Source organism: Chiloscyllium punctatum, chromosome 30 (genome assembly GCF_047496795.1).
Source record: "Chiloscyllium punctatum isolate Juve2018m chromosome 30, sChiPun1.3, whole genome shotgun sequence".
Taxonomy (NCBI): Eukaryota; Metazoa; Chordata; class Chondrichthyes; order Orectolobiformes; family Hemiscylliidae; genus Chiloscyllium; species Chiloscyllium punctatum.
This window is the reverse complement of record NC_092768.1, coordinates 24,692,455-24,718,776: the sequence shown is the minus strand read 5'-3', so window position 1 is coordinate 24,718,776 and position 26,322 is coordinate 24,692,455. Positions and strand designations below refer to the sequence as shown.

The window sequence follows — 26,322 nt, the reverse complement described above, 5'->3', positions numbered from 1 at the left end:
AGTCAGGTCAGGGGCATCGAGGCCTGGACAATAATCCAGGTGGAGCCTGCCGTGCGAGACTGAGAGGGGACAAGGCAGCTGCTCTGCTCACTGGGCCCCAGGTACCTGACGTATTCCCTCCATCACAGAGTAAATTTAGAGAATATTTCATGGTGTTTAAAGTGGCATTCTTTTGTTGGGAAAGGTGTTAAATAAATGCAATATACTGAAAAATCAAATGCCTGGAATGACCGTCTTACACTGGATTTCACCAGAGGGGTTGTCACTGGCCATAAGTTCAGTCTGTACCAAAGTGTGAGGCAGAGTGATTCCCACTCCTCACCTCTACCTACCTTCCTCTCTGTCTGTAACCCCACCCCATTCTTTGTGTCAGCATCACTCTCCCAGCCCGGAGTCAATTCTCCTTCCACATTTAACTCTGTTTCTCTTTCAAAACGACAACATTTTTCCTCTCCTTATAAATATGTCAACAGACATATGTTTATGATAAGGTACAGGTATGGATTAACGACTGGTGAACATAGGGACAACAGAGAGAAGGAGTGACTGGGACATTCCCGCGGTAACAGGCTGTGACTGACAGGAACTGCAAGTATCATTATTTGGGCCCCAGTCGTGAAGAAGATGTAAACCAGCTCTAGGAGGAATTGTCAGGCTTCATGAATGGGCAAGAACATCCTGGATGGATCATAATGTGGAGAAACGTGAAACTATGTGGAGAAACAGATTTGCAGGATATTTCCTGAAGGATGAGGTTGAAGAGTGCAGGTGGACAGTGGGATCTCTGTTCCTTGTCAATGAATCACTAAAAGGTAATCAGCGGGTGCAGCAAGGTATGAGGAAGGCTAAAGTAATGTGAGTGAGCCTTCATTGCTCGGGGATCTGAGTACAGGAGCAGGGAAGACTTGCTTCAGTTGGATAGGAGCTCAGCTAGCCTGCATCTGCAGGACTGTGTGTATATTTGGTCTCCATGTCAGAGGAACTTTATCATTACCATCCAGGGAACACAGAGAAGGATCACCTGACTTATTCCCGGGATGGCGGAACTGTGTCCAATGACGAGAAACTGGGCAAACGGAGCCTGTATTGCCCAGAGTTTTGAAGAATGAGAGGCGATCAAGCTGAAATTTACAAAATGCTTAAAGAGGTGGACAGTGCCGCTTCAGGTAAGATATTGCCCCCGGGCTGGAGATTCCTGAACCAGGGCCCAACTTCAACATAAGGCGGCTCTCACTTCGGTCTGAGATGAGGAGAATTTTGAATTCCCTCGGATGGCTGTGAATCTTTGTGATTCTCTACAGCAGAGGGGCGTGAGAGATCACTCTTTCAGCACGTTTCAGAATGGAGTTTCCAGATTTCTGATTACCAACGGCATTGAGGGTTATTGGAATCGGGAGGGTAAAAGGCACTGGAGTAATCGATCAGACAGAATCATGTTGAATGGTGGGGGCTGAATAGGCCCCTTCCGATTTCCTGTAATCAGTCTCTGAGTATTGCAGTGAAATTCCTCGGGGAAACGCTGAACTGAACGTGTTCACCAGCGCCGGAACATTCAAACTGAAAGCGATTTGAAACAGGAAACGCTGAGGGTGAACATGGCTTCCAGACAGCAGGGAGAGAGTTGGACCGAGGAGACAATTTGTCCCATTTGTCTGGATTTCTTCACCGATCCGGTTATACTGGAGTGTGGACACAACTTCTGCCGCTCCTGTATCATCCAGAGTTGGGAAAGGAAGGAGATAAACTCCTGCCCGGAATGTAGAGAGGAGTTTACGGAAAGAAACCTCAGGGTAAATCGGGCCTTAGCGAATCTGGCAGAGAAAGCTCGAGAATTAAAGCTGGATCCGATAGAGAAGGAAAGTAAACCTCACTGTGAGAAACATCAGGAAGATCTGAAACTGTTTTGTGAAACTGACAAGAAATTGATCTGTCTGATTTGTAGAGATTCGCGGGAACACAGAGAGCACCGCTTCCTGCCGATCAATGAGGCTGTTGAAATCTACAAGGTAAACATTGTATTTTGTCATCGAGATTTCTATCAATCAGTTCCCTGAGATGACTGGAGCAGGGGACAGAGACAGTAACTCGATCACTGAACCACAACTGCTCTCCTGTAAGGTTATTGATCTCGGAAATATTTTTGAAAGGTTTTGTCACATTTTCAGGGACGAACACGGTCCGACTTTAATTTGAGTGGCACAGTGTCGCTCAGCGGTCAGAACTGGCCACGCTAAATTGCCCACAGCGTTAGGTGCGTTCGTCAGGGGTAAATGTGGGGAGATGGGTCTGTGTGGGTTGCTCTTCGGAGGGTTGGTGTGGACTTGTTGGGCTGAAGGACCTGTTTCCACCCTATCGGGAATCTAACCTCATCGTTATTTTCCAATTCTAGGATCAGCTGAAATCTTCCTTAGATTCTCTCACTGAGAAGAAATCGGCGGTTCTACAAACGGAACTGACCCAGAAACGGAAGATTTCCGAAGTGAGGGTGAGCTCTCCCTGTGCTGATTCTCTGGGATCTCGGTTAGTTTTGTTCCCTTTATCGCGGGACATTAATGAGGTTTCACATTTCATTTGGTAGGAACAGGCGAGCAGTCTGCAGACCCACATCACATCCGAGTTCACTAAAATGCACCAGATTCTCACTGAGAAAGAGCAGCGTTTACTCAGAGATCTCAGGGAAGAAGAGGAGAGGGTTGTAGAACCGATGGAGAAAAACCTTCGAGAGATTCAGGAGAATTTAAATTCTATTGAGGAGGAACTCTCAAAGCTGCGGAAACAAATGGAACAAAAAGACGAGCTGATATTTCTGAAGGTAAGGGAATATTATAGGTTATTGCTGATAGATTCCGGACATGATGACAACTGTAAAAATAATATGGAATTTAATGTAAAACATACTGAACTGATCTTGTGGCTGTCCGGACGATTCTGCCGTTGTCTCTGTCGAAGGGTCATTGCTCCCGAAATGTTCACTCTGATTTCTTTCCACGGATCCGTCCAAACCCGCTGAGATTTTCCAGTAATTTCTGTTCTTTTTGTAAGCGCTGCCGTAGTGTCTGCAGATTCTCGGGAATACCGACATTGTCCCGCGAATGCGATGTGATGGTTTTTTTGTTTCGTTATTATCTCCGCGTTCCCCAAGTTTAACTCCCATTGTAATCCAGTTCCCTGTGGAGAGTGTGTGGCTGTGTCTGGTACAGTGGGAGTGTGAGAGTCACTGTGTCCGTGAGCGGGATTGATGGTCAGCTTCAGTTTATTTTTCCCTCTCCTCAATCTTCCTTCCAAAATGTATCACTTTACACTTCCGTGTTGTGTCTGCTCATTTCAGCAGCCTGTCTGTCTCCTCCTGAAATCTGTTACTGCCATCCTCACTGTTTGTGATTCATTTCTTTCAGGAGGAAGCTTGTCGGAAGAGAAGGTAGGACATGCTCTTTACTGAAACTCTGCACAGTTTGCTCAATAACTCAGGGACGGGTTATTATGGGGTTATTTCCTGGTTACTGTCGTCGGTTTAAGTGTCATTCATCGATGACAGTTACTCCGGTTATGATTCACACGTGAGTGTTTTTATAATAAGAAGCTAATTACAGACTTGAAACATGCTTTTATAAAACACTTCTACGATGTTGTAAACAATGACAAGATGCTTGTAAATAATACAGCCTGGTTCTCAGGCTGGAAGTGATCACTGCCCTGATTTGGGCTGTTTGTCTGGCTGTGACCTTCCCCCTGACCCCGTGAGAGACACAAGGCATGGATCCTGACCAACCGGAGACAGTCAGAATTTAAACGGGGAATCATTTTTGTTTCACATTTTACAACTCGCAACGTAGCCTTTATAAAGTGTACAATAAATGCAAAATTAATAAAAACAACTTTATTTAGTATCATGTCATGTTCTGAGGTATTTCAGATAACCATTGGAAATTATAGTAAAGAGTCACTGAGATATTGATGCAGGTTTTAGTGCATCTTAAAGGAGGAGAGAGGAATAGAGAGATGGAGAGGATTGGGGAGGGAATTCCAGAGCTGAAGATCTGGGCAGCTGAAGGTCCAACCTCCAATGGGGGGAGAGATTAAAATCAGAGATGGTCAGGAGGCTGGAAGTAGAGGAGCAGGATTCTCAGAGGGTTGTGGGAAACATGTATAACACAGTTGGACATGAGGTTTTTAGGTGTTTCAGTTTTTTGTTGCTGTTCCAAAAGCTCTGTTCATAACACAGCAAGGGGATGGAGGGAATGTTTATGATCTCCATGGTGTGTGATGTCTCAGTAACTGATCTGTGATAAGGACATGTGCCTTTCTCTGGACCTGGGGGTTTCCAATCCTTGCCCTTGCCTAGGTGATGGCACGGTTAGCACAGTTGCCGCACAGCATTAGATTCCTAGGTTCGATTCTAGCCTCAGGTGACTGTCTGTGTGGAATTTGCACATTCTCCCTGTGTCTGCGTGGGTGTGCTCTGGATTCCTCCCACAGTCCAAAGGTGTGTAGTCAGGTGAATTGGCCACGTGAAATTGCCCATAGTATTAGGTGTATTAGTCAGAGGGAAATGGGTCTGGGTGGGTTACCCTTCAGAGGGTCGGTGTGGACTGGTTGGGCCGAAGGGCCTGTTTCCACACTGTAGGGAATCTAATCTTATCATCTATTTTTGGATCAGTTTTAAAATAAGATGAACGTTTCATTGTCTAGCTCATTGTTCGCGTTTCAGTCAATGCTGAAATATTGAATATTTAAATCATTTCATAAACATTATAACAAAGCAGAATTTATAATGTCATCTGTTTAATACTTACAGGGTTACTGAGGAGCAGAACACACTCACAGCTGCTGATGCCTCTCTATCTCTCAGACAGTTCACCTGCCCTTTACTATGCACAGTCTGGACAGAAACAATACACACCATTTATCCAGGTAAACTTGTGTATTCATTTTCCTGATGATTGGTGCAGTTGTGCAAGGGCTCTGTGGCCCCTGTTTATATTTTCACATCGCTAGTTGTTAATTCTGGGAGACTCTCCCTGGAAACATTGTAGTTTCTATAGGTTCATTTGGACAAGTGTCTGAAGCCATCAGCTCTGTGTGTCAGAGCAGTGAAGGGTTCTGTCTAACCAGAGGAATCGAGCATGGAGACAGGATTTCTAAAGGACACTGAGGTAGCTCCATCTGGAGTGACATTGGAGGAACAGTTTTTATCATATTAAAAGGGAAGACATGTGGAAACATAAAAGAACCAGTGTTAACAGGCACATACCTGATGGGGATTGTGGAGACACAAAAACAAAAGTTGCTTGAAAAGCTCAGCAGGTCTGGCAGCATCTGTGGAGAGAAATCAGAGTTAACATTTTGGATTGATCGACCTTTCCTCAGAACTGATGCTAGCTTGGAAAAGTTGGTTTATATGCAGAGGATAGGGTGGGGGGGAGGGAGTAAGGAGTAAACAATAGATGGGGATAGAACCCAAAAAGAGAGGTGAGCATTTAGACAGACAAAGGAGTGGACAATGATCTGGGTAGCAAGGTGCATAGCTGTTAACGAAGACTATTAGTGGCCAACATTAGGTCGTGTATAATGTCATACTCTGTGGAAGCAAGGCCTAGTGTGTTGGGTGGGGGCGCTAGGACATGGGAGAACACATACCCTAAAATTATTGAACTCGATACTAATTCCAGACAGCTGCAGGGTCCACAAGCAGAAAATGAACACTTTAAGTCTGAGACAGAGATGTTGGTCAGGGAACAGGGTTGTGTGTTAAAGTGGCAGGTAACTGGAAGCTCAGGGTCTTTTTGCAGGCAGAAAGTAGATGCTTTTCAAAGTGGTCACCCAGTCTCCACTTTGTTTCCCCAAGATGGAGGAGACCACATTGTGATCAGGAAATGCAGTCGACTAGACTGTGGGAAGTGCAGGTGAAGTATTTCTTCAACTGCAAGGTATGTTTGGGGTTTTGGATACTGAGGTGGGAGGAAGTAAATTACTCCTTCAGCAGTTGCAGGGGAAGATGCCATCGAGCTTTGTGTGGGTGTTGGGAGTGAAGGAACAGTGCACCAGGGTGTTCCGGAGGGAATGGTCCCTGCAGAAGGTGGATAAAGGAGGGGAGCAGACTATGTGTCTGGTAGTGTCATCTTGCTGGAGGTGGTAGAAATTGTAGCTAATGATCCTCTAGATGTGGATGTTGGTGAGATGTAAGGTAAGAACAAAGGAAAGCCTGTGGCTGTTGCGGGAGGGAACAGCAGATGAGGGAGGAAGTGTGGGAGATAGGTCGGGACCAGTTAGAGGCCCTGTCAAAATCAGTGCCGGGGAATCCTTGACTGAGCAAGAAAGTGGACATCTCGGAGGCTCCCTTGTCAAAGTTGGCATCATCCGACCAAATGTGATGTAGATGCAAGAACTGGGAGAATGGAATGGAGTCTTTACAGGAAGCAGGGTGTGAGGATGGACAGTCCAGGTAGCTGTGGGAGTCAGTGGGTTTATATTGGATATTGGATATTTCTATTCCCAGAAATGGAAACAGGGATATTGAAGAAGGGAACTGTAAGAGTGGGGTGGAAGTTGGAATTGATAACCTTTTCTAATTCCAGACAAGAGAGGGAGGCAACATTAATATTGTCATCTATATACTGGAGAAAAAGCTGTGGCTGTGGGTTGGCATAGAACTGGATCAAGAATGTTCCACATAGGCCCTAGTAATTCCTGGCTCTATGTAGGTATCCATGGCCACCCCTCTGACCTGAAGAAAATGAAGGGAGTTAAAAGAGAAGTTGTTCAGTGTGAGGATGAGCTTGGCCAAGTGAAGGACGGTGGTGGGTGGTGGGGACAGATCAGGCCTTTGTTCCAGGAAGAAGTGGAGAGTCCTGAGACCATACTGGTGGGGGTTGGAGATGTAGAGCGATTGCACATCCATGGTCAAGAGGAAGTGATCAGCAGGCTTCATAACAAAGTCAGGGTTGGATCTGAGAGCACTGCCTCCAAGCTGACAGCCCGCCAACCCCACACAACTCACTTCAACTTCCTTCCCAAAATTCACAAACAATCTCACTGTTTCTGCCTGTTCCTGCCCCACAGAGCTCATCAGTTCTGACCTTGACTCAGTCTTTTCTACATGGTCCAGTCAGTCTCCACATATTTGTGATTGATTCCTTGGACGCTTAATGCCAGTTTCAGAATTTCCAGTTTGCACTCTCCAGCTGTCCCCTCATCGCCATCTCCATCTCACCTCCAGCCCCCACCAGGATCGTCTCAGGGCTCTCCATTTTTTCCTGAAGGCCTGAACCATCCCCATTCCCCCTCCGCTTGGCCGAGCTCATCCTCACCCTGAACAAATTCACTTTTAACTCCCCTCATTTTCCTTAGGTCAGGGGGTGACCATGGGTACCTGCATGGGCACTGGTTATGCCTGTCTCTTTGTGGGGTATGCGGAACAAGCTTGTTCTAGTCCTATTCTGGCCCTCACCCAGAACTCTTCCTCTGATATATCGCTGATATCAGTGCTGCTTCCCTCTCTCATCAGGAATTCAAAATGTTTTTTGATTTCACTTCCATTGTGTTCCCATCTTCACCTGGTCCATCTCTGACTCCTCCCTTCTTCAAATCTCTGTTTCCATTTCTGGGGACACACTGGTCACCAATACCCATTATCATCCCACTGACTCCCACAGTTACGTGGACTATATGTCCTTGCACCATGCTTCCTATAAAGTCTCCACTCCATTCTCCAAGTCCCTATGTCTCCATCACATTTGGTCCAATGGTGCCAACAAGGGAGCCTTCAAAATGTCCACTTTCTTCTTCAACCGAGGTATTCACTCTCCAAACCATATCATTATTCAGTCCTTTGTCTGACTAACTGCTCTTCTCTCTCTTTGGGCTCTATCCCCAACTATTATCAGCACTTCTGTTGTCAGAGCTCTCAACTGGGTCCAAACCATCTCCTGCATTACAACCCTCACCCCCTCTCTTCCCTCCTGCAACAGTGATAGTGTTACCCTTGTCCTTACCTACCATCCCATCAGCATCCACAGCCACAAGATCATCAGCCACCACTTCCACCACCTCCAGTGAGATTGCCATCACCTGACATTACACAGCTCCCCTCCCTTGTCAGCCTTTTGCAGGGGCTGTTCCCTTTGAAACACTCTGGTTACTCCCAACACCCCTCCAACATGGCAAATTCCCTTGCAATGCAGGTTGTGTAACATCTGTCCGTTTACCTTCTCCCTCCTCAGTAAGCAAGGGCTCTAATGTACCTTCCAGGTGAAACAGCACTTTACGTGCACTCCACGCAATCTCATCTGCTGCATTCCCTGCCCACAATGTGGTCTCCTCTATGCTGGGGAAACAAAGAAAAGACTGTGTGATCACTTGCATTACATTTTTTCTGCAAAAAAAAAAACACCCTGACCTTCCAGTTGCCTGCCAGTTTAACCCACCACCCTGTTCCCTGGCCAACATCTGTCTCAGCCCTGCTACAATGTCCCAGCAAAACTCAGTGCAGGTGGGAAGAACAGCACCCCATTTTCCACATGGGGAAACTACAGCCTTCCGGATTCATTGATTTCAACAACTTTAAGGCCTGAGCTCTTCCATGTACATACACCAACCCATACAGACAGACCTTGTGACCACAGACTTGAAGAGAGTAAGCACTGCAGATGCTGGAAATCAGAGTGGATAGAATGTAGAGCTGGAAAAGCACAGCAGATCTGATGGTGTTGGTGGAGCAGGAAAGTCGACATTTTGCATCAGGATCATTCATCAGGACTCACCAGTCTGACTACTTCTTATTACAGAGTCTGCCATTACACACCACCCATTGTGATCCATTAACAGGGTCCATTAACAGCTATTCACCCTCCAAACCATATCATTATTCAGTCCTTTGTCTGACTAACTGCTCTTCTCTCTCTTTGGGCTCTATCCCCAACTATTATTTACTCCATCTCCCCTCCCCACCACCCTATCTTCTGTATATAAACCAACATTTTTCTACCTACATCAGTTCTCAGGAAGGGTCACTTGATCCTGTACATTAACTCTGATTTCTCTCCATTGATGCTGCCAGACCTGCTAAGCTTGATAAATACCTATTGGTTTAACATAGTCACATGTTAAACAAGAGAGAAATGCTTGTAAACTTCCATAAGAGAGCATGAAAAGGCAATTTTCAGATAGTGAGGCTGATAGAATCATAGAATCCCTCCAAGCCATTCAGCCTATCAAATCCACAATGACCTTCTGAACAGCTTCCCACCCAGACTCAACCCCCACTATATCTCTGTAACTCCACATTTCCCCAGGCTCATCCACATAGCCTGTACATCCCTGGACACTGTAGACAAAAACTGCACATCTTTGGATTGTGGGAGAAAACTCATGCAGACATGGGAGATCAGTCAAACATCACACGAATAGTCCCCTGAGGCTGGAACTGAACTTAGCTCCTGGTTGCTGTGAGGCAGTCATGGGGTCGATATTGTGAGTAATCTCATTGAACAAACAGTGAACCTGCTTGCTGCTCCATGAATTTGAACAAAGGGCCAATGCAGTCTGAGGGTTCTGATCCTGAGGCATTGTTGTTCTGATCAGTGAGTTTGCAGATTACACGAAGATTGATGGAGTAGCAGAAAGCATACGGGAGTGTCAAAGTATACAGGAGAACACAGATAGACTGGAGAGTTGGGCAGAGAAGTGGCAGGTGGAGTTCAATCCAGTCAGATGTGAGGTGATGCATTTTGGAAGGTCTAATTCTAGAGCAAACTATACTGTAAACAGAAGAACCTTGGAAAAAGTTGATGAGCAGAAAGATCTGGGAGTTCAGGTCCATTGTGCCCTGAAGGTGGCTGCACAGGTGGATAGAGTGGTCAAGAAGGCATATGGTATGCTTGCCTTCATCGGATGGGGTATTGAGTATAAGCACTGGCAAATCATGTTAAAATTGTACAAGACTTTGGTTTGGCTGCATTTAGAATACTGTGTACAGTTCTGATTGTCACATTACCAAAAGGATGTGGACGGTTTGAAGTGGGTGCAGAGAAGGTTTATGAGCATGTTGCCTGGTATGGAAGGTGCTAGCTATGAAGAGAGGTTGAGTAGGTTAGGTTTGTTTTCATCCGAAAAAAGGAGAATGAGGAGGGACCTGATTGAGGTCTACAAAATCATGAAGGGTATAGACAGGGTGGAGATAAGCTTTTTTTCCAGGATGAGGGATTCAATAACAAGAGGTCACGCGTTCAAGGTGAGAGGTGAAAAGTTTAAGAGGGATATACGTGACAAGTACTTTACACAGAGGATGGTAGGTGCCTGGAATGCGTTGCCAGCAGAGGTAGTAGAGGCAGGCATGGTAGATTCATTTAAGGTGAGTCTGGACAGATGCTTGAGTATGTGGGGAGCAGAGGGATACAAATGCTTAGGAATTGGGCCAGAGGTTTAGACAGTGGATTTGGATCGGCTCAGGCTTGGAGGGCCGAAGGGCCTGTTTTGGATTGTAAATTTACTTTGCACTGAGCAAGGAAGAAAAAGAACAATGTTCCTGGTCAGTTTTCCAAGGGTTTGGAGTGTGAGAAGGTGATGGGTGGTCCTGTAAGAGGTACATGTGACTGTAAAATTGCTACCACTTCCAGGTCAGGGAAGGGTGTGTATTGGGATGTTAGGAATAGGGGGGAAATGGAAATCAATGAATCGCCAGATGAATAATTAACTCAACCCTTGGTAATGGAAAAAACATTACAGAGATAAGTACAGTAAATCAAATGCTGTTCAAATATCATCCGCGTGCCCACAGTACAACCCAAACAGCTTCTGAACCATTCAAGTGTTTTTGTGGAATATTGTCTGTTGTAATGTAGGAAATGAGAAAATCAATCTGGGAACTGTGTGGTCACAGGAACAGTGTTGGGATGATAAGAAAGTCACCAGTTTTGATTATATTGCTTGTGGTGAAAACATCCAGTGACACCAAGGGAATTTATACATTGTATTATTTCTAATAATGCTGCAGGAGATTAAAAAGTAGGCCTTTGAGGGTAGTACTATCTGAATTACTCCTGGTAGCATGTGGTAGTGACAGTAGGAATAGGAGGATAAGGCAGATTCATATGTGGACAAGGAGCGGGTGTAAGGAGCAAGGATTTCTATTTTTGAACCTTTGGAATGTTTCCTGGGGTAGAAGTGAGCATTATAAGAAGTATGGGTTGCACCTGTATTAAAAGGGGACCAACATCCTGGTGAGATTTGCTAGTGCGACTTGGGAGGGTTTAAACTCGTCGCAGGCGAGGGTGTGTTGATGGGACCCAAAGGGATAGTAAGAACAGACAAAAAAAGAGGCTGGTGTCGGAGATAAAGGGAGCAAATTAAATATTCAAGGTAGGCAGGAGAATGGCAGAGAATGAGGTAAGACTGAGAAATTAAATTGCATTAATTTTAATGCAAGAGGCTGACAGCTAAGGCAGATGCACCTGGGACATGGTCAGGCACATGGGACTGGGATATCATAGTTATTAGCAATGAAACATGGCGGAGTGAAGGGCAGGACGCAGCTTAATTTACTGGGGTACAGATGTTACAGTAAAGATGGAAAGGGAAGCAATACGGAGGGGAGTGGCATGTTTAGTTAAGGACAACATTAGGCCTTTACTTAGGGAGGATAGTTTTGCAGCAGCAGTGGGAGCGGTGAGACCAAGGACAAGGTGGCTGCTGGGAAGGTAAATTAATCCTTCTATGGGAAAGGTACAACAGAAATGTAAAAACACTGTAAGAAGCACTTGTTGTGAGTGTTGGATAATTTTGTCCCACTGAGACTGCAAGGAATGGTAAGGTGAAGGAGCCTTGGATGATAAGAGCAGTGGGGCTTCTCGTCAAAAGGAAGAAGGAAGCTTACTTAAGGTTGAGGAAGTAAAGATCTGGCACAGCTTTAGAGGATTACAGGGTAGCAAGGAAAGAACTCAAAAGTGGACTAAGGAGGGCTAGGAGGGGCACGAAAAAGCCTTGGTGGGAAGGATTAGGGAAAACCCAAAGGCGTTCTGCACTTAGTGAAGAATAAGAGAACGATCAGAGAGAGGGTAGTGCCAATCAAGGATAGTGGAAGGATCTTGTGACTGGACTCTGAAGAGGTAGAGGACACCCTAAATGAGTATTTTGCTTCAGTATTCACTGGACAGAGGACCTTGTTGATAGTGAGAACACTGTGGACCAGGTTAATAGGCTTGAACAGATGGATATGAAGGAAGTGGATATGGTGAAAATTCTGGGAAGCATCAAGATAGATAAGTCCCTGGGCTGGACCAGATATATCCAAGTTTACTACAGGATGCGAGGAATGAGATTGCTGCACCTCTGATCTTTGCATCCTCACTCTGAATGGGAGTAGTACCGGCTGGTTGGAAGGAGGTGAATGTTGTTCATCTGTTCAAGAAAGGGAATAGGGAAACCTCTGGGAGGTACAGACCAGTCAGTCTTACATCTGTGTTAAGCAATATACTGGAAAGCATTCTGACAGATAGGACTATTTGGAAAAAACATAGTTTGATTAAAGGTAGTCAGCATGCTTTCTGAGAGGCTGGGAATGCCCCACAAACTTTATTGAGTTATTTGAGGATGGGACGAGACAAGGTGATGAAGGTCAAGCAGTGAATGTGATGTATATGGATTTCAGTAAGGCATTTGAGAAGGTGTCCCACTGTCGGGTCATTCAGTAAGTTAGGAGGAATGGAATACAGGCAAATCTGACTGTCTGGATACAGAATTGGCTGGCCAAAAGAAGACAGCGAGGGTAGAAGATGGAAAGTATTCCACCTGGAGGTCGGTGACCAGTGGTGTCGCTCAGGGATCTGTTCATGGCTCTCTGCTGTTTGTAGTTTTTATAAATGACTAGGATGAAGAAGCGCAAGTGTAGGTTAGTAAGTTTGCTGATGGTATAAAGGTCGGTGGTGTTGTAGGTAGTGTCAAGGGCTGTTGCAGGCTACAACAAGACATGGACAGAATGCAGAGCTGGGTTGAGAAGTAGCATATGGATCTCAACCTGGATAAATCTGAAGTGGTTCATTTTGGAAGGTCAAATTTGAATGTGAAACACAGGGTTAAAGATGGGATTCTTGGCAGTGTGGAGGAACAGGAACATGTACATGGACCCCTCAAAGTTGCCACCCAAGTTGATCGGGTTGTTAAGAATGCATATGGTGCTTTGGCTTTCATTAACAGGGGGATTGTGTTTAAGAGCTGCAAGGTTTGCTGCTGCTCTGTAAAACCCTGGTTCGAACACACTTGGAATATTGTGTCCAGTTCTGGTCGCCTCATTGCAGGAATGATATGGATGCTTGAGATAGGGTGCAGAGGAGATTTACCAGGATGCTGCCTGAATTGGAGGGTTTGTCTTATGAAGAGAGATTAAGTGAGCTCGGGCTTTTCACACTGAAGAAAAGAAGGAAGAGAGGTGACTTCATAGAGGTGTACAATGTAATGAGAGGCACAGAGAGAGTAGACAGCCAGAGACTTTTCCCCAGGCAGAAATGGCTGTCACAAGGGGTCATAATTTTACAGTGATTGGAGGAAGGTGTAGGGGAGATATCAAAGGTAGGTCGTTTACGCAGAGAGTGGTGTGCGCGTGGAATGCACTGCCAGTGGTGGTAGTAGAAGCAGAGACATTAGGGACATTGAAGCGACTGCTGGACAAGCACATGGACAGCAGTAAATTGAGGGGTGTGTAGGTTAGGTTGATCTTAGATTAAGATAAGTGCTCAGCACAACATTGTTGGGCTGAAAGGCCTGTACTGTTCTATGTTCTATGATATTCCTGGGAGACAGTCCAGGGAAATTTTGTGGGTGTAATGAAGAAATAAGAAAAGGATGACTATCCCATTGCAGTTGTGGTGTAGGCCTTCAAATAGTCAGTGGGAAATTGAGAAGCATCATGTAGGGAGATCTCCGATATCTATCAGATTAATAGGTTTGTAATGGTCTGGGATTTTAACATTCGACAGTAATTTACTGTGGAGAAGGACATAGAACTTGGGGAAAGAAATATTGATGTCTTGCAGAGTCCATATGACAGAAGAGGAGGTGCTGCAGGTCTTAAAATGCATTTAGGTAGATAAAGTCCCCAGAACATGATCAAGTTGGTCCCAGAAATTTGTGGGAAGCTAAGGAAGAAATTGCTGGGCCCATTGCTGAGATATTTATATCATCAATAGCCAAGGGTGAGATGAGGCAAAACTGGAGGATTCTTAATGTTGTGCCATTATTTAAGAAAGGCTGTCATGAAAAACCAGGTGATTGTGGAGTCTGACGTCACTGGTGGGTAAGTTGTTACAGGGGATTCTATGGGACAGGATTTACATGCAATCGGAAAGTCAAGGACAGATTAGAAATAGTCCTCATGGCTTCGTGCATGGGAAACCTTGATTCACTGACATGATTGAGATTTTTGAAGAGGTCACAAAGAAGATTGTCCTCATGCTCTGTCTCTCCCCTCACTCTCATACTCCCTTCCCCTTCTATCCCACAGTGCCCATTCCTGTCAGGACCCATTATTGTCCCTTCCACCTCATTCTTTCTTCTGCATCACACTCCAATATTATCTCCCTCCTCCACCTGGCATTGCTATTACATTGGTGTTCCCTCCATATCACTTCCCAACTCTACATCCCTATTATTCTAAATGTCACTCATTAATAATCTCATATTCTCCTCTCCCACTTTACATCACTCTCACTCCTCATACTTATTCCCACTTTCCCTGGTCCATCCATCTCCTCTGGATATCAATAACATAGGGAAGTTCACATTAACCATGAAATAAAATAATGGATGCTGTAAATCTGGAACGAAAATAGAATCTACGAGAAAAACTCAGTCACGCTGGCATCAACTATGGAGAGACGGTAGAGTTAATGTTTCTGGTCCAGTGACCCTTCAACAGAACTAGATGTTAGCTAGAATAGGTGGATTATATGCTGAAGACAGGGTGTCCAGGGGGGACTGTGGGATTGGGATTTATCAGGAAATAAAAAAATTGGTGGAGACAGAGCCCAGAAGGAGAGAAAGACAGTCAGACAGACAAAGGGATGAATAATGGTGAGCCAGGGAGACAGAAAATATGATAGTGGGGACTATAAGGAGGTGAAATAGGGCTGGTTGTACTGAAAGTACCTCATGTCATGATAGGGCCTGGGGTGTCCGCGTGGGTGAAGGACTTGGAAGAAGGTGTTCAGGCCCTAACATTATTGAACTCAATACTGAGTCCTGAAGGCTCCAGGGTCCCCAAGTGGGAAATGAGATATTGTTCTTCCAGATTGAGGCTCAGCACAAACTGGAAGAACAGCATCTCTTTTTCCACTCTGTTGAGGCCACATGGGGAGAACTTCATAAACATTGGAAATTACATTGTTGGGAATGTACTGTAGATCCACCACAGTCAGAGATAGATTAAATACTGATATGTAGCAAATCTCAGAAAAGTGCAAATAACAACATGTTACTTACATCAGGGGAATTCAGCTTCCCCAGGATGAACTGGGACATGCAGATTCTGAAGGGCTTAGACAGGACAGAATTCTTAAAATGTCTCCATGTGATCTTTTTAAGGCAGTGTGTAGAAAATCCAACAGGAGACAGGGCAGGTCTGGAACAGCTGACATTCACTAAGATGTTGCCTGGGCTGGAGCGTTTCACCTCTGAAGACAGACTTGATTGGCTGGGGATGTTTTCATTGAAGCAGAGAAGGCCGAGGGGAGAACCTGATGAAGGTGTAGAAAGTTATGGAGTTTGCATATTTGGTAGACAGGAGTGTACTTTTCCCCTCAATGGAATGGACAATATCAGGTGCATAGATTAAGAGAAGGAGCAGGGGTTTTTGAGGGGAATTAGGATAACATTTTTCCCCCCAGATGCTAGTTGGCATCAGCAATTCACTGCCTGAAAGGAGACAGAAATCTTTGCAGCATTTGGAAGTTTTTCAGATGGAGTCACAGAGTCACACAGGATGGAAACAAACTCTTCCATCCAAGGAGTCTCCACTGATCCCAAACTGACCTCGTCCCATTTGCCAGCATTTAGTCTATATCCCCCTCAACCCTTGCTATTCATGTGCTTATCCAGATGATTTTTCATTGTATAAATAAAGCCACTTCCATCACTTCCTCTGGCATTTCATTCCATATACCCACCACCCTCTGCATGAAAAAATTTCCCCTTGGGCTCTTTTTAAATCGTTTCAATCTCACCGTAAACCTATGCCCTCCAGCTGTGGAGTTACCTACCCTGGAGAATGTTGGCTGTTCACCCTATCCATGCCTCTTGTCATTTTATGAACCTCGATCAGGTCACCGCTGAGCCTCTGACATTCCATGGAAAAAAAGCCCCAGCCTATTCAGTCACTCCCTATAACTCAAACCCTCCAGTCCCAGCACACCCCTGCAAATACTCTTTCTGAAACTCTCAAGCCTCACAACATACTTACCCCATAGAAGGGTGACCAGAACCACACTCCAATATGTCTCACTCCAATGTGCCGCAGAGCCACAACATGGCAAGTGGGACTAGATTGGTTTGGGATATCTGGTCGGCATGGACGGGTTGGACCAAAGGGTCTGTTTCTGTGCTGTATATCTCTATGACTCTATGACACCCCAACTCCAATACTCAACGCTCTGACCAGTGAAGGTAAGCGTGCCATACTCTCTCTTCACCACCCTGTCCACCTGCAACTCCATCCCAAGGAACCATGTACCTGCACCCCCAGGCCTCCCGGTCAGAAACATTCCCTAGGGCTCCACTATCAACTGTATTAGTTATGGCCTGGTCTGCCCAACAAAAATGCAACACCTCACATTTATCTAAATTAAACTCCATCTGCCACTGCTCGACCCATTGGCCCATCTGATCAAGGGCCTGTTGCCAACTGAGTTAATCTTCTTTACTGTCCACCAGACAATATTTTTGTGTCACCTGCCAACTTACTAACCCTGCCTCCTATGTTTGCACCCAAATGATTTATATACATTACCAGAAGCAGTGGGACCCAGCACCAATCCTTGTGGCACACCGCTGGTCACAGGCCTCCAGTATGGAAAGCAACCCTCTGCTATCACCCTCTGTCTTCTACCTTCAAGCCAATTTTTTTAACTGAATTGGCAACCCTCCCTGGATCCCATGTGATCTAACTTCTCCAATCAGTCTACCATGCAGACCTTGTTGAAAACTTTTCTGAAATCAATATCGAGAACATCTATCACTCTGTCTTCATCGATCTTTTTTGTTACCTCTTCAAAAAACTTAATCAAGACACAATTCCCCACTTACAAAGCCATGTTGACTATTCCTAATAAGTCCTTGCCTTTCCAATTGCATATTAATCCTGTCCCACCCTCTCCAATAACTTACCACTGATGTAAAGCTCATTTGTCTATAGTTCCTGCGCTTTTCCTCACAGCTTATTTTTTTAAATAATGGCACCAAATTAGCCAACTTCAGTTTTGGCACCTCACCAGGAGCTGTTGATAATACAAGTATGTCAGTAAGGGATCCAGCAATCTCTTCCCAAGCTTCCCTAGTTTCTGGGAAACACCTGATCGGGTCCTGCGGATTGAACTAGCTTTGTACAATCGAAGACCTCCACAGCACATCCTCTTCTGTACAAAGAACCTTTTTCAAGACATCACTGTTTATTTCCCCAAGTTACCTCATTGCTGGGCAATGGAATAGATGTTGAGAGGCTCTTGAGCCCCTTCAGCCCATTGTCATCATTTGATACTGAATTACCAATGTTGGTTGGTTAGCTCAGTTGGCTGGACAGTTGGTGTGTGATATAGAGTGACAGTGCAGGTTCAATTCCTATCACTGTGAAGATCCTACCTTCTCATGCATGCCCCTTCAATGAGGGATACTGCCAGCGACAATAAACTCAACACTCGCTTTCTCACTCTCTCTCGGATCAGAGAACAGACTCTGGGACAATGACAGCTTCACTTTTTTTTGGCTCTATGACGAAAGAAGTCGACTCTCTGATTCTTCCCATAACTATGAGATAAAAGTTTTACAGGAACGTTCAACTTCTTGCGACATAAAGGTTAACCTCCCATTAACCCTCTTAATTACTCACTGTTCCTACAGACTAACGTTTTCTGACTCAAGCATTAGAACATACAGATCACTCCATAAGTTGCAATTCTGCAGGTTTTCTTTGTTTAGTGAGGCTCGTTCATAAAATTCTTCCTTGTGAAGACTCCCCTCCCCCTCACATCACTCAGGCCACACAACATCCCCCATTCTCTCACTCCACAAACTCCCATCCACCTTCTCAAAGTTGTCCTATCTCCTCACTCTTGCCTCCCCCCACACCACACCCATTCACTCCCCCACACCCTGTCCCTCCCTCCTTCAAACTCCCCTTTTGCAGACTCGCCTTATCTCCCCTCCACTCTATCAGTCAACCCCTCACTACCTGCTCCCTCTCTCTCTCTGATGGTGTTATTTGATCTCTCCCCCAGCTCCAGCTTCTCTGACTCTGGATCCGAACACAGCCCATCCCCTGCTCATCCTTTCTGAGGACCGGACCAGTGTGAGACTCGGAGACACAGAGCAGCCGCTCCCTGACTCCCCGGAGAGATTTGATTTCTGGTTCTGTGTCCTGGGATCAGAGGGATTCACATCAGGGAGACATTACTGGGAGGTGGAGGTGGGAGAGAAGACCCGGTGGATTCTGGGAGTGGCCCGAGAGTCTGTGGAGAGGAAAGGGAGGATTGGCCCCAAACCGGAGGCTGGATTCTGGATTGTGAGGCTGTTTCCTGGATGTGGTTATTTTGCCTCCACCTCCCCCTCTCTGACTCCCCTCTCTCCAAGTGAGAATCCCCGGAAGATCGGGGTTTTCCTGGACTATGAGTGTGGACAGGTGTCATTTTACAATGCGGACACCATGTCCCATCTCCACACTTTCACCCACACTTTCACTGACAGGATCTTTCCCATCTTCAGTCCGGGAGGGAATGACGATGGGAAAAACTCCGCCCCGCTGACAATCTGCAGGATGAAAGGGCACTGACAGATCCATCCCATAATTTCACCCCGTCCCCCTGCCTCCTGCCAGCTGTAAACTGATGGGGGTCAGTCTCAGTCTGGGGGAAGAGGGAGGGGGAGAGAAGAAACAAATAGAAGCTCAATTGTAGAGAGGGACTGACTGGGTAGAATGAGCTGTGAGCTGCAGGAACCCGGGGACCTTCCTGCCTGTAATGTTGCTCCACAGGCGGGAGATGGCGCTACATGACGGTGTTGGAGATGAATCAGTCAGTGGGTCTCAGACTGGGCTCAGGGGAGTCTTTCCGGGGGGACTGGGCTCAGTCAAAATAAAAATGTCATACTGATTTTCTTTAGACTTTCACCATGTGTCAGTAATGTATATCCCGCACATGATTTAGTAACATAGCGAGACTGGTCTTGTTTTGCTCAGGTCTGTAACTATTGCCCAGAATATTACTGCTCTTTCATAAAATTGGAAAATTTGAAAACCTCAGATTTGAAAGTGATGGGTGAATTGATCATTTATGTCATGATCAGATAATATTTAACCATGTTTGAAACCGTTCAGTTAGTGCAAACTGCAATGTAGGTGGAGTCACAGTTATCACTTATCCCTGTGTTATTGCTCTCTCAGCATTATCTCCTGTGAAATAATCCTTAAGTCACTCCAATGAAAATATCTGTTTGATAAAAATCATTACTCTAGCACTCTGTGTATGGAACCAATTCAGATTTTGTCTATGTTTATGTAGTTATAATTTATATTGGAATGCAGTATCAAATTTGAAAATAGTTTCTTCAATCAAATCAATATCTGTGATTCTCTCGAGTGAAAGCAAAAAGTTTCTAAAGAAAATTACTTCATCAAATAATCCAACAGAGTAAAGCTGTTGTCATTTTATTTGTAAATTTCTCCAGAATATGTATTCTTATACCTCACATTCCAACTTCATCTGGATTATTTTAAAATTCACTGTTTTGAGTCAATGGAGTGTTAGTTACCTGGAAATGATCCCATGTTTAATCTTGACCTTCAGTCATTGCTCCCTTATTTAGGGTCTTAGCTTCAGATATTGAACGAGCCCTGCAGCACAGACCCAAATTGGTCCATGCCAACCAAACGGTCAATCCACACTAATCTCATTTCCCTGCACTTAGCCCATATCCTTCTAAACTTTTCTATCCATGCATTTCTCCAAATTTCTTTGAAATATTGTTAGTGTGCCCATCTGAACCAATTCAGCTGCCTGCTTATTCTGGATGCAATTCACCCTCTGTGTAAAAATGTTGCCCCTTTTATTCTTTCTCCTCTGACTGGAAACTGATGTCCTCTGTTCTTTGAGTCTGCAAAACCTGGGTAAAAGACTAAGTGCATTCACCCTATCTATGCCTCTCATGATCTTATTCACTTCTGTAAGATTCCCTCCTTAGTCTCCTCCACTCTAAAGAAAAAAGTCCTTGCTTGTCCAACCTTTCCTTATAAATCAGTCACTTGAGTACAGGCAACATCCTTCTGCACTCTTTCCTGTTTAATAACATCCTTCCTACAGCAAGGTGACCAAAACTGAACCCAATACTCCAAGTGTAGCCTTACCAATGTCCTACACAACTGCAACAAAACCTCCCAACCTCTGTACTCAGTGCCCTGACTGATGAAGGCCAGTGTGCCAAAAGCCTTCGTCATTGTCCTGTCTCCATGTGACTCCCCTTTCAGAGAACCGTGTACCTGAACTCCAAGTCCCTTAAGGCCCTAACATTCATTATGAAATACCCATCTTAATTAGACTTTCCAAGTTGCAGGACCTCAGACATATCTCCATTAAACTCCATTTGCCATTTCTTGGCCCATTTCCCCAGTTGATCAAAGTCCTACTGCAATTTCTGAGAACCTTCCTCACTGTCTTCAATGCTGCCCATTTTACTGTTACCTGGCAATTGTCATGTGGTGGGCAGTGGGAACGTCCACTTGTTTCAGACCATGAAGCTGTAAAGGTGCATGGATACAGTATTCAGCTGGTCCAAGTCCAGTCCCTTTGCCCCTCCTGCCCTGCAATATTATTTTTACAGTCAAACTTGCATTCAATTTTGTAGTATTGTAAGTGATTCAGTTTCTTAAAATAAAGCATAAACGTAAAGCTGCAGCAACATTATACTTAATGTCAGTGACATTATACTTAAAATTTCCCACCACTGAGGTTAATGTTCAACACAGTTAAACAATTCTGGATAATTGAGGAAAGCCAGTGTGGGTTTATTCAAAACAAGTCATGTTTAACTGAATTGATTGAGCTTTTGTCTGAAGTCCCAATTAGCATTCAGAGGGAATTTGATCCTGGACTTGAAAAGACTTTTGAGAAATTGTCACATGAAAGACTTAGAAGTTTAATTGAAGCCCATGGAATAAAATGCCAGTGAGAACATGAAGATGAATTTGACTGGGTGACAGTGAATGAGGATGTTTGAGATGAGGTTAGTTTTACAGTAATGTTCTGTGTCGGTCTGTTCCAGGAACACTGAAACTCAGCAGGTCTGGCAGCATCTGTGCAGAGAAAACAGTTTTTCCATCAATTTCTGTTTAATTTCAGATTTCCAGCATTTGCAGTTCTTTGTTGGACACCAAATGTGCTACAAACTTCAGTTTTCCCTGCCAAGGTGTGCTACAGAAACAGAAATTGCTGGTGAGAATCAGCAATCTGGCAGCTTGAGTGGAGAGCAAGAAGAGACAACATTTTAGATCCAGTGACACTGCTGCAGTTTCTTGAGCATTTTGTTTTTAATTTTGTGGGATACCTTGTGATTGGCAGTGAAATGCAGATTCTTCCAGATCATTACAAAGAGTTGATGAATCAGGTTTCAAGTCAGCTGAGGCAATAGCTTCCCCACTGCCGACGGTAGACTATATGTTATCTTCTTAAATTCCCTTTTACATTGCAGGGCTGTGCCTCTGGGGTGAGAAAAGGACGGTGAAGCCTCTCTGACCCATCACATAAATCAACACTTTTCTACACTGTCCCACTGGACAGACACAAACAGATCTGAACAAGAGTCATACTGGATTTGAAACATTTCTCGCACCTCAGCTGCTGCCAGACTTGCTGAGTTTCTCCAGCATTCTCAGTGTTTGTGTGGAATTTGATGCTGCAGAGGGCTGTTGAGGCTGGGTCATTCAGGATATACAAGGCTCAGATGGACAGATTTTTTAACAAGGAAGGAAATCAAAGGTTATGGAGTTTAGGCCAGAAGTCAATTTGAGAACGATCAAATTAGCTATGATCTTATTAAATGGCAAAGCAGGGGATAGGTCACATCTGACACACTTCATTGAGTTTTTTGAGAAAGTGACAAAGAAGATTGATGAATGCAATGTAAGTGTGTTTTTCTGACTGGAGATCTGTGACCAGTGATGTTGTACAGTGATCTGTGCTGAGACCCTGTATGTTAATAATTTGGAGGAGAATGTAGGTGGTCTGAGCTTGCAGTGTGTGGCATGACCATAAAAACCCAGACTGACACTTGAGTGTAGTACTAAGGGAATGCTGCACTTTGATCCAAACCTCGTGTAGGGGTGAATATAAACAAGATCCGATGGCCAATATTTATCCTCCATTCAACATCCAAATGATTAGATGGTGTGTTCACATTGCTGTTTATGGGAGCCAGCTCTGTACAGGTTGGCTGCCTTATGTTCCACATTGTGACATTGAATACAATTCTGAAATAGTTCATGGACTGTAAGAAGCTTTGAGATGTCATTACAGGCACTATGCAAATACTGATCTTTTTATTTGAGGCATTCACTAAGTTATTCAGGAGCGTGATAGAGTCAGTATACCATGTTATCAGTTGTGATGGCAACTAGGGGTTATAAATATAAGACGGTCACTACTATATCCAATTGCTGGTTTCCCCTCTGCTGACCATAAGATGCAGCAGCAGAATGGGGTCATACACCAATCAGGTCTCCTCCACCATTTGATCGTGACTGATAGATTCCTCAGTCCCCATTCTCCTGCCTTCTCCCTGTAACCCTGGTCCCTTTACTAATCAAGAAGCTATCCATCTCTATCTTAAACACACTCAATGACTTGGTTTCCACATCATTCTGCAACAATGAGGTTGACAGATTAAACACCCTCTGGCTGAAGACATTCCTCCTCATCTCAGTTATAGAGTCAAAGAGTCATAAAGACGTACAGCATAGAAACAGACCCTATGGTGTAACTCATCCATGCCAACCAGAGATCCTAAATTAATCTCGTCCCATTTGCCAACATTTGGCCTGTTACCCCTCAGCCCTTTCTATTCATATACCTATCCAATTGCCTTTTAAATTTGTAATTTTACTAGCCTCCACCACTTCCTCTGGCAGTAGATTACAATTTTTTTTTAAATGATGCCCTTTAGGTCCCTTTTCTTTATATAGATATTTTTATTGAAAGAGGTAGATTTGTTTGTAAAATGACAGAAGTATAACCACAATAAACCAACAAAAAAAACTACTCTCTATATATAATAAAGAAAGCCAACAAGAAACAAGAATGCAAACAAAACACAACGCGACTCATGTGCAAACTGAACAAATCAGTGAATGCAATAAATAAATGAATAAATCAGCTCAACACCACGAAACATTAGCTCCCGACCATTAAGAACATTGAGTATTACACGTGAAATTACTAGAAACTCTTCCTTCAAGGGTATAAATTTCACTCAATCAGATTGTCATGGAGACACAAAAGCCCTAGTTAAAATGGCAGATAAATCTACATTCCAATCATCCAAAATGGGCCGCCATATCTTTAACAAATTTTCAGTTTTTCGGCATATCATATTCGTAAGAACATCCAAAGCAATATGTTCCATAATTAGTATACGCAAACCAACAGACCTGTAGGGATTCAGAGATCCAACACATCATACAATTCTTCTCCCTACACAAAAAGTGAGAATATGAAAAAGTTTTTTTTCCCAATGAGCATCAAAAGAAGATAAACTGGGGAGGTCTAGGAGAAGGGAGATATGGTCCCTCTTAACTTGATCCCAAAAACCTCTCTATTACTTCTGTCACAGCACTTCAATATCTGCCTGAAGCAAGACCATAGACAATGAATGAGAGCACCAATACTTATTATACACTGAGGACATAGGGCAGATACTCCCACCTTAAATTTTGTGAGAGGCTCTGGGGCCAAATGGGCCCTGAACAGAATCTTTACCTGCATGGCATGGGTCCTGTCACAGATTGAAATCTTTCTAGCATTTTCACAAATGTCCTCCTATGTCTCCATAGACATCTCACCCCATAGCTCTCTCCCAGAACCCACTCAACGTCTTCTGAAAGATTACGCCATAATATGTGATAAACAGTCCTAACAGAGAGAGTATTACAGCATGAAGCACCCTCTCCTCTGTGATAGATCTGTAGGAGTCAGTCAAAAGTGCTGTCTCTTTTTGAATAAGATCACTGACTTGAAAAAAAAAGAAAAAGTTCACTGCTAGCCAAACCATATTTACGGGTTGTTTGGTCAAAGGACATCATTATTACACCTTCACATAAATCACCCAGACAGAAGATTCCACCAGCTTCCCAAAGCTTAAACACGGGGTCTATTATCCCTGGCTGAAAACCTGGCATACCAGCTATGGGGTAAGAAAAGACGTTTTGGATATGCTACCTTCACTCTGCCACATTGCCCTACATGCTTTGACAGTATTAATAATTATCAGATTACAACAATATTTTGTAACTGTCTTCAATTTATTTAAGAACAACTGGCTAATGAGGGGGCATTTTGCCTGGAAGGCCTCAATATCTAACCATATTGACGTCAGATCCTCACAAGCCTAGTCATGAACAAAAGATAAAAGAGAACTTAGTTGATATTTTTCATTATCGAGAGGTCGACTCCCCCAACCCCTGGGGCAAGTAGAATTTAGCCAGTTTAATAAGAGGCTGCCTACAGTGCCAGATAAAGGAACTAAACCAACCATTAAGTCCCTGGAATGTTTGCCTTGGAAGAATGAAGGAGAGCATTCGTACAGGATGTAGCAAATGGAGAAGGACATTCATTTTAATGAGAGCCACTCAGCCTAGCCAGGATATTGGAAGCACATTGCAGAAGATCTTGCTTAATTGTGTCAAGCAAATGGGCAAAATTGGCCTGAAGCAACTGATCAAAGACAGGAATAACCAAGTTGCAGAAATAAAGAAACCTCCCTGTGACCATTTAAATGGGAACTGTGATTCACCCTGTACATCAGATATTCTCCTAGAGCCCCACTCATAGACATGGCCTCCAGTTTTGAGAAATTAATCTTATAACCTAAGAAGGAGCCAAATGAATTGATACATTGTATCAAATAGGGGGACTGAGACCACTGGATTCGACAAAACGTCAAGAACATCATCCGCATATAACTTGATCTTTTGGGAAGTTGATCCTACTTCAGGGCAGCTATATTAGGATCCCTGCAAATAGCCTCTGCCATCGGCTCAATCATCAATGTTAAAAGTAGTGGTGAGAGGAGACAGCTTTGCCAACTGCTCTTACAGATATTAAAATTATTAGATTTCACACCATTAGTGAGAACCACTGCTGGAGGATCACTATAGAGTCCCCTCACCAGCTAATAAAACCATCCCAAAACCAAATTTTTCAAGGGTATAAAAAAGATATGGCCACTTGACCCAATCGAATGCCTTTTCTGCATCCAAGGAGATCACTAATCCATGAACCGACTGCTGCTGACACCCTTGATTCATATTCAGTAACCTGCTGACATTATTGCTGGATCCATGGCCTTTTATAAAACCAGTCTGGACATCTTTAACAATGGAAGGCAGGACAGTTTCGTAATGCAAGAGCCTTGGACAGGACTTTAAAATCAGAATTTAAAAGTGAGATGGGCCTACAGGAGGCATATTCCTCCAGTCTGAAGGTTGTGACGGTTATGATGGAGTCCTTCTTTAAGAACATGTTTCTTCCAGGTGTTACCTCCAAACAGGTATCTTTCCTTAATGCCCCTTTAACAGAGCAAGAGATACAGCAGGCTGTGAAGCCGATACAGAGTGGGAAGGCGCCTGGCCCTGATGGTCTTTCTAACAAGTTTTACAAAGAATTTATAAATTTCTGCATTTCTGAAATGCAGCATTGATCTTTTTAGAATCGCAAGTAACCATCCCAGTACCATCCCTAATTGAGGTAACTGACTGGGGGCATTTTTCTTTTCCTAGCAAGATATGCTAGATACCAGCCTGGCTTGTCACCATGTTCAAACAGTCTTTGTTTCACAAATGAAAGTTCTTTCCTTGCGTGAGCATTG

At 44.2% G+C, this 26,322-nt stretch overlaps 1 protein-coding gene across 2 annotated transcripts; it reads left to right on the top strand.

Annotated features, from left to right (window-relative positions):
* The first annotated feature begins 293 nt into the window (after window positions 1-293).
* LOC140455294 (zinc-binding protein A33-like) lies at window positions 294-19,492 on the top strand. 2 transcript variants are annotated; one of them, XM_072550044.1, is made up of 6 exons: window positions 294-2,006; window positions 2,390-2,479; window positions 2,579-2,812; window positions 3,396-3,418; window positions 4,796-4,911; window positions 18,474-19,492. In XM_072550044.1, exons 1-6 carry the CDS (start codon window positions 1,596-1,598, stop codon window positions 19,022-19,024), a joined length of 1,425 nt encoding a protein of 474 aa, XP_072406145.1. In that variant the 5' UTR covers window positions 294-1,595; the 3' UTR covers window positions 19,025-19,492. The 2 variants fall into 2 exon arrangements, with proteins under 2 accessions (XP_072406145.1, XP_072406144.1); XM_072550043.1 differs by having other exon boundaries at window positions 2,390-2,485.
* The last annotated feature ends 6,830 nt before the right edge of the window (window positions 19,493-26,322 follow it).

Coding starts and splice junctions, on each gene's coding strand:
- LOC140455294 (XM_072550043.1), top strand. CDS start 1,596: ATGGCTTCCAGACAGCAGGGAGAGAGTTGGACCGAGGAGACAATTTGT. Junction 2,486..2,578: donor GGAAGATTTCCGAAGTGAGG/GTGAGCTCTCCC, acceptor TTCATTTGGTAG/GAACAGGCGAGCAGTCTGCA. Junction 3,419..4,795: donor GAAGCTTGTCGGAAGAGAAG/GTAGGACATGCT, acceptor TAATACTTACAG/GGTTACTGAGGAGCAGAACA.